Below are 11,390 nucleotides of genomic sequence, written 5' to 3'. Positions count from 1 at the left end.
TAAACATTACCAAAACATATTATCAAATTATCATGCTGTGGCGCGAGTTTCATTGTTGATACACGCAAGTTACTCGATCATCGGCAATTATTTATATGAGGATTTTGAGGTGTAACCATTTTTTTTTTACTTCATTAAAAACACATTTTCGATGCACAGTTTAAGTTCAATATTTCATGAAATAGGAACCAGAAATGTAGCATCGAGCATATGCTTGATGAAAACATATGTCAATTATAAAATTCTACTTTTTCATATTTTCATTCTCTTTGACTTAAAAGCAATTTTTATTAAAAACAGCCAGTACAGAATAGAACAAAACCTTGCCCATCATCATTTTTACACCATTTTTAAAAGCCTGTAAAAACACTCAAACCTTAAAGCACAAGGCACCCTCATGATCCCAGATTCGAATAAAGGCCAATATATGAATGTTATTTCTCTTTATGGTACCTCTTCCAATCGTGTTCTAGTGGGTTAGAATACATTATTACAAATCCATTCGATTTTTGCATGTTTTATTTTAAGTTATTTCTTTTTTCCTTTTAATTACATTTGCTTTTTACATTTTTCCCATCTTTTGTTCATATTTTTCCTTTTTTTTTAACATACAATAATTCTTTAATACAGTCTATAGAACATATGATCAATATATATATATATATATATATATATATATATATATATATATATATATATATATATATATATATATATATATATTGCCATACATTATTCAAATTATGAACTGCATATTTTCCATTATGTGCAATAGTAAATATATTACAAAGAACATATGTATCCACACGAACTGTTCTGCAGCGTTACTGTATTCTATGGATTTGAATATGTACAATATCTCGTACATTTTTTTTTTTTTTCAATTCTAAAAAATCCCTCCGCTGACTCTTAATTGGTTAAACCACGTCTGCTAGTCGGAGCAGTGGGTCCCTGGGCTGAAAATGAGAATGAGTGTTTTTAAATGATTTTACGAGTAAGTTGCTAGTTCATTCGGCTCTAGCTAGTTTGTTCGGTTGGTTTAGCGAAATACAAGAGCACAAGATAAGTGGTAGTTGTATTACTGTCAAAGCACCAAAAGCCTGTATAAACTACACAGATTATACCGATGCGATTTCTCCAGATTGTTTGCTGTTGTGATTCAATGTGTGGGGTCGTTCTAGAAATTCTTTTCCAGACCACACTCATCGTGAGAAAAACATGTTACGCGGGTGTTTTATATCTGTCACCAGTATGGGAGCTGGATAAGTATAAGACCACACGTAAATACGGTTTTTGCTCCCCTTTTCTGAGAAATGTTCGAAATCAGATCATTAGAATAGCTGAATTCTATCCGAAGCTGGACATTTGTCGTGCACATAAACTTTCTCCGTTTGGTGTGATATGATGTCTGTGACACTATAAGAACATTTTTCAGCCATCTTGTCAACGCAGTTGAGACCCCAGACAGCAGAAGGAAAAAGATCTTAACGCATTTTTGTCAACATCGTCTGAATGTTGTAAACAGGGGTGCATTCCCCGCCAAACGAATCCCCGTATATAAGAGAGAGTAAATAGGTCAAGGGGGGAGACTCTTGTGATGCAAAGGGCAGAGTAGTCGTGGAGTGCGGCTCTCGCAGTTCAAAATATCTTTGTAACATTAAATAATCTGTAAATTGTAATATAGCTGTACATAATAATATGTTGATTAAACGTCTCTAAAAGACCATGTAATCTCTTGTCGTCTTTACACAAGAGGTGGAAACGGTACAGCTTAAAATGGTGTCAGAAGTGGGATGCGAAAGATAACCCTGAACTGACTCTTTGCTCATAACGAAAACGAGGGGAGAAGAAAAGTCGATGCTTTCTCCCGCTCCTCGAAGAATTCCCGAACAGCTATTTGAAGCGGAGTTTGTTTCCCTTCTTGCGAAAAGGGGGCTTTTCGTTTTCGTCTTCTTGTAACGCGGAGATAAAGGAGAAAGAAGAACGAAACCGGAACTTTCGCGTCTCTTAATGATTTGCTGTTCGTGTTGTGAGGATCGCCCTGATCTTCGAAGTGCAGCGTTGGAAACGGTCAAACTGACCGAAGGTTTATGAGATTTCCAGGATCTCGCTGTTTGCGCTGGAAGGGTCAAACTGACCATATGCTGAAAAGATCACCTTGATCTGTGCAACGTTGGAAACGGTCAAACTGGCCGCAAGTTGCTGTAGCGGAATCCAGTCACGGAGGCTTGTGTTCGCGCTGAAGAGAGGGTCAACCGGACCTGTTTAAGAGCAGAAACGCCGTCAACGTTCTGCTTTTGTGATCATATTGATCAACCGATAAATGGTCAAACTGACCATACTGTGAAAAGGTCAAGCTGACCTTCAAAAAAAAAAAAAATGTGTGTGTGTTAGTGGGCAAATCTTGCCGAAGAAAATCTATTGTGCACGTGCCAATTGTGGATTACAAAAAGAAGAAAGGCGCTCAAGAAAATCTGGGGTATGTACCTTTGCTTTTTCTTGAGTTGTCATTGACTTGTTGCTATATTAAGTTTTAAGTTTTGGAATTAGCTTAATTCTAATTAGTTAAATGTATGACAGTGCAAATCTTGTACGGGAAAATTGTGTACATTTTAAGTCATTTAAAAGTTAACTGTGGGAACTCAAGTACGAGTACATTAACTTTCTTTTGCTTTCTAATTAGCTAATTAAGTAATTTCTTGTTGTAATTTTTGTATTCCTTGAAATGGCGTTCCTCGGAAAGGGAAAGAAGCAGGATTTGATAATCCTGGCGGAAAATTTAGGGGTAACCGTTACCTCAGAAATGAAAATTATAGAACTTAAAAAGGCAATTACAATTTCCGACGATTACGAAGAGGAATTTGTTAGGACTCTCTTCGAAAACATAATTTCTACTAGGAAATTAGAGGAGGAAAGGGCTGAACAGGATAAACAAAGAGAACTCGAATTAAAAGAAAATGAAATACAAAGAAAACACGAACTGGAAATAATAAAATTAAAATGTGAAAACCCTTCTATTTTTGAAAATAATAATGGAGTACCTCCATCATCTATCGTGTCGCGCTTAAACATTAAGAAACTAATTCCTGAATTTGATGCGAAACAATCGGACATCAGCCTATATCTGGTGATCTTCGAGCGACAAGCAAAGAGAGCTGAAATTCCCGAGGAAAATTGGGTCGCTCATTTGCTTAGCTTGTTGCCACTGGATATAGTGCAGCTGATCGCCAGGGAACCCGAAGAAGTAGCATCGGATTACCATCATGTAAAACAAGTGTTGCTAAAAAGATATAAATTAAGTTCAGAAGTCTTTCGACAAAAATTCACTCAACATCAGAAGAAACCCGAAAATTCCTGGAAAGATTTTACTTTTGAAATCACAAATTATTTAAATGAATGGTTAGCGGGGCTGGAAATAGAAAGTTTTGACCAATTGAAAGAGCTCATGGTAGTGGATCAGTTAAAAAAACGTGCCGGTCCAGAAATGAAAAGTCATTTTCTAGACGACTGGACTAGTTACAAATCATCTGCCAAACTTTCAGAACAATTTGATAATTACGACGAAGCCCGAAAACATAATTCAAAACCTGAGGAAAATTCTAAGAGAAATTTTAAATTTTCTGCGGAGGGTACTGGTTTTAAAGAAACAGGAAATAAGACGGGAGAATTAAATCAGACATCTAAGTCGGCAAATTCTTCTAACGTGCAAATTCGGAAAGATTTCGAAAAACGCGCGGCTCCACGGTGTTACTACTGCCATGAGGTAGGCCACATTAAGCCTGCCTGTCCAAAACTGGGAAAGGGAGCCGGAGCGGAATCTGTCAATTGTATCTATTCTGAAATAGAAACTATAAATTTTATAGAGACGGCAGAACTAACAGAGGGCTTGATTTCGTACACCGAGGGTACCGCGGATGGGAATCCAATATATTTATATCGGGATACAGGATCGACCATTGATTTAGTCAACGCTAAATATGTAAAACAATCGAGTTGGTGCGATCAAAAGGTAAGGATAAGGCAACCATTAAGTCTGGATGTAGTAACATTACCCCTAGCTGAAATAGAAATTTCAGGGCCTTTTGGTACAGTGAAAACAAAAGCCGCAGTTTGCGGAGATGTGTTTGATCGAAATCGGTACCTGTTGGGAAATCGGACGGCCGCGTTGATCAAAGAAAGGACCGGCTATGAATTTTCCCTGGTAGATTCGATGAGCGGGAGCCCCCCGGGTTCTGATATAAATTTCTCACTGACCAAATGTGGGAATGGGGCAGCAGTTGATATAAATTCAGATCTGAAGGATGTCCTTGATGACAAGAAAAAAACTTGTCTTTATGTTGAGGGGCAGGTTTTGGTTTCCGGAACAGAGGAAAACTCCTCGCAAGTGGTCCTTTTTGATAATAATAGTAATGAGTTGAGCACAGCTCGCAACAGGGGTTCAAATCGTGATCCGAAAGTTAGTGAGAGGAACGGTTCCGAAGCCGAAAATACGAATCAAACAGGTTCATTCGAGAACGTAATGTTGCGCAATCCTCGGGAAAACGTTCCATTAAAATGCATACATTTTATAGAATTAGGAAAGGAAATGGTGCCGGTTCTCGTCACAGAATTAGTGAATGATTTAATTAAGAGTTTTGGAAATTCGGCCGTACTTTGTTCGGATAATACAGAGGCATCTTCGAGCATGGGGAAGTTTCTTTATAGGATCCCGAAAGCAAAACTAACTGCTATCAGAACGTCCAAGTGTCGAGTTTCTCCGGGGCGAGAAAGAGGGAACGCAGTAGCTCTGCAAGTAAAAGATCATCGCTTCTTCGTTTTTCGGGATCCCCTTACGCGGGTTCAACTTAGGATACTTCTCAAGTTACTGTGTTTTGCGCATTATACGAAGTGTCGCGAGCGGGAAGGATTCATGGTGGAACGAAAGAAACGAGTGACCTAGTTTGTTTTGCTAACTTGGGGGAAAGACTAGCATATGTCAGGATGTTGGTAAAATATGCTGAATATATTTGTTAAATGTTGTTAATCTTAACTATAACAAATTGTATAATAAATTTCATTGCATGGATTGGTTAATTGTGTGTACTCGTACTGCGTTCTAATGAATAGCACGTTAACAATGTTCATGAATAATTAAAGTAGTTGGATGTGCTTACTTTTAATTATGTTATTTATGAACGCGTTATTTTTATGATTAATTTTGTTGTTGTTTTTTTTTTGTAATTCATACATGATTTTTCTATTTTAATTATATGAACCTTACAAGTTTCGCACTGTGTTTACATTGTAGAAGCAAATTTGTAAAGTAGTTTATTTGTTTTAAAATGGTAATTGAGTTATTGAGTCAATTACAACTCCAGAATTAGCATAGTACTACCTATAGAAGTGCTATTTTTATAATCAACTGTACTTGAGTGTCATCACCAGAAAAATGAAACTTTTCTCTTAATCGAAAAGTTCTTCTAAGGGGGAAGGAGCTATACCGATGCGATTTCTCCAGATTGTTTGCTGTTGTGATTCAATGTGTGGGGTCGTTCTAGAAATTCTTTTCCAGACCACACTCATCGTGAGAAAAACATGTTACGCGGGTGTTTTATATCTGTCACCAGTATGGGAGCTGGATAAGTATAAGACCACACGTAAATACGGTTTTTGCTCCCCTTTTCTGAGAAATGTTCGAAATCAGATCATTAGAATAGCTGAATTCTATCCGAAGCTGGACATTTGTCGTGCACATAAACTTTCTCCGTTTGGTGTGATATGATGTCTGTGACACTATAAGAACATTTTTCAGCCATCTTGTCAACGCAGTTGAGACCCCAGACAGCAGAAGGAAAAAGATCTTAACGCATTTTTGTCAACATCGTCTGAATGTTGTAAACAGGGGTGCATTCCCCGCCAAACGAATCCCCGTATATAAGAGAGAGTAAATAGGTCAAGGGGGGAGACTCTTGTGATGCAAAGGGCAGAGTAGTCGTGGAGTGCGGCTCTCGCAGTTCAAAATATCTTTGTAACATTAAATAATCTGTAAATTGTAATATAGCTGTACATAATAATATGTTGATTAAACGTCTCTAAAAGACCATGTAATCTCTTGTCGTCTTTACACAAGAGGTGGAAACGGTACAAGATGGAATTTTATTCGAAGTTAGTTGTACATGAAATAACATAATAAATGCTACATTCACGTCTAAAGCCAGTCTAACCTACAATCAATCTTTTTGGAATAAGTTGGAATGAAAAGCTCTCAAAAAGAACCGTTAAATTTAATAATGCAGAACGAAAAATAAGGTTCTTAGTGTTCAGTTCTTCGCGGGGAGAAAGGTGGAGAGAATGGAACAACCTGGCCATGGAATGCCCATACTGGTGAAATCGCAAATCAAGACCCCTATATTAGACGAGTTGGCTGTAAGGGGTTCTGAAGCATTTTTAATTAGCAAAAATTACTGTTACTGTTTTGTCCTCTCCAAAAATAAAATTAGATCTATAATTTCGAAATCAGCAATAGCACATCTAACGGTAAGACATTCAATTTGGAGAGGTCGCTCAATACCCTGTTATAGAGAATTGTTTTCATTTAAGTCCTGGAAATTTTGTTTGTTGACGCAGCCCGACAAATGAAAGTGGGTTTTGTCCCTTAAAAGTAATGTGGCAGTAGTAGAGGTACTCATTAAAATAAACTGCGCTCCCTAACAGCAATTGAAATGCTAGACCACATACAATTAAAGGACGCAACCAGAGGCGTGCACAGAAATTTTGGGGCCCGTTGCAAATTGCAAATGACTTTTCCGGGCCCCCTCCATATTGTTTACCCTAGTTATTCCTAGTTTAAAAAATATCGGGGTCCCTTCAGGCTCAGATCCAGGCCAACAGGTGTCCCTTCTCCCCCCCCCCCGTGCACGCCCCTGGGCACAACAAAAACTAACGTCACGCAGCATTAGCTTCAGAGCAGGGCCGCTATATAAATAGACCGACGCATCAGCTTAAGTCTTGCCATTTTGGATCGGATTTTTCATTGATGCGGAGCAAGGGTAACCAGAGCAAAGTTTCGAGTTTTGCAAAATTGGCCAAAAATAATGTTTTATTCAATAAACAATATCCGTGGTGCTAAAAATTGCTCGCAGTGAAAATTCACCATACGCAATAACTCTCCAGAAAAGACAACCACTCAAACACGCGCTCCGATCTAAAATGGCTGCGCTGATGCATCTCGGCTCATAAAGGGTGTCCCAAAATTAACGCAAGATTTGAATTTGCCGCCATTTTTGCAATAAATTGTGGGCAATCTTGAAAAAAAAAACAATTTGGCAGCTGAGGATCTAGGGTTATTACAAATGGAGCGTTTTCGATTCTATAATGCGTTTTCATTGTCGAACAATTATTTGAAAAATAATGAAAGTTTGGGCGGGTCAAGCAGTTTACTGTTATTGGCGCTCGATATCGCAATTAGGTAATGCGCAGGTGGTTGTGGGATTGCTGACATAGACGTTTGACTTCAAATAACCCCATAGGGAGAAGTCTAATGATGTAAAATCACACGATCTAGGGTACGATTCATATCACCGAAACGAGAGAGTACACGAACAGGAAATTCCTTATGCAGTGATTGAATTGTTTCGCTGGCTGTATAATAGCATAACACTCCATTTTTGCTAACCCTAAACTCCCAGCTGTCAAATTGTTCTTTTTCCGTGGCTGCCAACAATTCACAGCAACAATTGCGGCAAATTCAAATCTTGCGTTAATTTTGGGACACCCTTTATATAGGGGCCTTACTTCAGAGAAAATGCGATGGCGAATGCGGGAGTCATTTGTGTCACACCGGTATAATCATTATATAAAATTATTAAAGGAACATTCTTTTCATCAACCAGACCTAAAAATATTTAAATTCATTAAAATACTTCCAAATCGAATCCATAAGGGTTTCCCAAATGAAAAGTGGACAGGTTGACTAAAAATAATACTTTCAATGCGAATCAAACGAAATTGCCATGGGCGTTGAAACACACGTGTGACTAGTCCGGACTATATACAAGCGGATTCGTCGTTTCTGATGATCAAGGGTCAGGTTTTTTGGTACCCATTCCGCACACACTTTATTCTACCGCAGATGTTTGTGGATAATAGTGTGAACCGTTCCTTTAGTCAGATTGAGTTCGTTACTGATTTCGTGGGTCTTGATCCTTCGATTAGCTCGGATCATTTCATTAAGGAAGGCAATGGAATCATTGGTGATTTACACCACTTGTTTACAGCTGTACGACCTAAACAGTGGTCGCGATCCACTGCTACCATTCGTCGATAGATATCCGCATTACGCTCACCTTCCGCAACCAGAAACCGTACTAGCGCACGTTGTTCCGATCTGGACGCATCCATATGAATTGCACCACTTTCTTTTTGTACAATTTCCTCTACTGCAAACAGCTTTCAGCGCTGAACGGCATATGAGATGCATACGCTGTAATCAAATCATTCATTCTGACGTTATCGCACGTGTCCACTTTTCATTTAGGCAAACCTTATAAAACCAACTCTCTACTTACCACAACATTCTGAAATGTGTTCGACAGAATGGCAATCAGCGTGTTAAGAAGCGCTATAACCATCATGAGGTGGAAAGTTGCGAACAGAGTCCTACCCACACCTTCGGTGAAAACATGGGAGTTTATGACTGGACCATTTTTGTCTTTCGCCGAATTCGATTTGACGATATCTGGAGATTCAACGTCAGACATGCAAAACATTGCCCAGAAGAAAGTTGTAAAAGCATCTGAAAACCTAAAAAAGTAAGAAAAACAAATGTTAATATTTCAGTAAACTCCCGATTTTCCGCTGAATTGAGTGTCTCGGTAACCGCGTATAAGCGAAAACTGCTCATAATCCGAATAACAGGTAAAAATGATACTAAGTGTATACAATAGCTAAAATATATTAATAACACTCTTATACACATTTAAATTATAGCTAAAAACATTGCTATATTGCATCTACTAACACTGAATGCAAAAAAATACACATTTTTAAAAGCTAAAAATGAAGATTAACACAATCATAAGTTAAAAATAAAAAAAATTAAAAAACAAAACGTGGAAAATACGAACCGCGGAAAATTCGACCGCCAATAATCAGGAGTTTACAGTATTTACGGGGGGGGGGGGGAGAGAATTTTTACGAAATTCCTTGTTGGCACCTTTATTATTTTAAACTAAATTAATATGCTTAACAGAATTGTCGACAAAAACTAAATTTCACCACAGATTTAGTGCTGAACCTGATCTGAGAATGCAAATTTTCATCCATAAAGCCGGATTTTAACGATGTATTTATCATAGCAAAAATAGTTACCACTCAAATCAATAAAATTAAAACTTTGAAATTTTGCATCAAACGCGATTTAGATGTTAAGTGAAAATTGTTTATTTTAAAATTAACTCTTTTTAAGTCGAAAAATATTTTTTTAAGCAAAAAAAGTGCTTGTATTGAAAATAAACCATTCCTAGAATGTTGCATACAAACTATACTGTTGAGAAAAAACAGGGGTTCCACGAAAAAAAGTCAACATTTAAAAGGATTCCTCAAATCAAGCAAATTAAGAAACGCTGGTTTAAGTTTCAGCCGATTTGAACTCAAAACGTACCAGAGCCAGACTATACAAGCTAGCAGTCAGATTGTAGAAACCAGATCATGTAAAAAAAATTTTACAGCATTTTTTTTTTAAGTGAACAACATTATTGAGATTTTTAGAAAATAGCAAACCTCGAACACCCCGAGGCAGAATATAAATCCCTATTAAAATTTGTCTTCTGGTTGGATCACTCTGATACTGATCTTTTTTTTTTTTTTTTGAGCAATCACCTTGCTTATTGTTCTCATTTGACTGTTTTGATTTCCTATGATTTTATTTTCCTCCGGCCTCCCTTTGCAGCACCACCGTCGGCCGGCCTCATGATGCTGCTCCTCTAGCGAGCAAAGTCTCCAGGTTGCGTTCATATCCAACATACATGCGCATACACAACTACACACACATACACCAAAAAGAACAGAAAGGGAAAAAAATCATTTGTAACGCTTGTTTTGGAGGCTCAAAAATCAATCTTACATTTGTTAATTAAATGTTTCGTAGAAACAAACTAGTACGTTGTGGCCATCACGAAACTTTCTTCTATATATATATTTTTTTTTCTGATCCCTCCCCATGCTTGATGAGGAAGCAATATTCCCAACAAAAACAAAATTACACATGCAAAAACTTGACGACCATCCCAATGTCTGAATTATTGCAAAAACAAAGCAAAGAGCGAAAACTAAAAGTTATTTTAAAAGCCTTGCTTGAATTAATTACAAATATTTTATTTGTTAACAAACATAAGATGGCAACAGTTAAAAATTTTAAATCACTGAGATCATAGACTAATAATAAGAGTAGACCGAGCTATGGCAACCCTTTTGCTGCTCATAAACCAAACCATGTGACTGGTGGATATCCTAGCAACAGCGGGCACAGACGAACAACGCGAGCGAGAAATAAAATAAATAGAATTGATGGAACAACGGAAGAATGATCTTTTATGGAGTCCGATTTGTAAATTTGTTATTCTAAGTTGTAAATATTTTGTTAATATAGCGAGTTTTTCGTTTAGATAGTATTGTGCATTTTCTTTATTCAATTTCAATAGCTCTCTAAGCAATTAAAGATGCAAGCGCCCAAAAAGAATAGGCAAACGGTAAGATTTTTACCTACAATTTCAATTTAAGATACCGATTAGTACATTTTTGCGTTAACGCAAAACGTTTACGCCATTACGTTTACGCCAGCGCTGACGTAGCAGTTCCGAATGAAATAAAAGTTACTGAAAACTGTGATCAAAAACTGATTACTAATGTCAAAATAATGCATAACTAATAGAAAAACAGTTCAATAATCTCTGCACCTGGAACAAAAAATTATAATAAAAACACATTACGTCTTAAAATACATGTCGAGTGCCAAACTATAGATAATCCTGCCATCTAGCAACCATGCTGCCAAAGTTTTCGCCAAGCCTTCCACCAGTCACATGATGTATCCATGAACCAATTTTTTCACCAGCAAGTCCGGGTGAGCTCTGTCTACTCTTATTATTAGTCTATGATTGAGATAGTATTTCCGATCATTTCCATACAATTAAAATCACGAGAAATACGCAGACGACAATCTATTACGATATATCTTTCTTATTGTTGCATTAATAAAGCTATTTTTATTCGCAAAAAAAAAAAAAAAAAAAATCAACACCTCTTGGAGCGATCGACGTCAAAATTGAACCAAAGCCTGTTTACATATGGATTCACATATATTCCAAATTTCAACCAGAACGTAGCATTACTTCTTGAGATAGGGCACTCAA

General features: G+C 37.3%; 1 protein-coding gene across 1 annotated transcript in view; it reads right to left on the bottom strand.

Annotated features, from left to right (window-relative positions):
* Positions 1 to 3,118: 3,118 nt before the first annotated feature.
* Positions 3,119 to 11,390, bottom strand: part of LOC129223023 (short transient receptor potential channel 3-like) — a 49,614-nt gene continuing 41,342 nt past the window's right edge. Inside the window, exons 10-11 of the mRNA XM_054857587.1 lie at positions 8,547 to 8,781; positions 3,119 to 3,280 (exon numbers count right to left, since the gene is read on the bottom strand). Of these exons, the coding sequence (XP_054713562.1) occupies positions 3,119 to 3,280; positions 8,547 to 8,781 (397 nt within the window). The remainder of the gene's footprint in view (positions 3,281 to 8,546; positions 8,782 to 11,390) is intronic.

This window comes from Uloborus diversus, chromosome 5 (assembly GCF_026930045.1).
Source record: "Uloborus diversus isolate 005 chromosome 5, Udiv.v.3.1, whole genome shotgun sequence".
NCBI classification, from domain to species: domain Eukaryota; kingdom Metazoa; phylum Arthropoda; class Arachnida; order Araneae; family Uloboridae; genus Uloborus; species Uloborus diversus.
The sequence above is the reverse complement of the archived record's forward strand: the minus strand, read 5'-3'. Positions and strand labels throughout refer to the sequence as shown.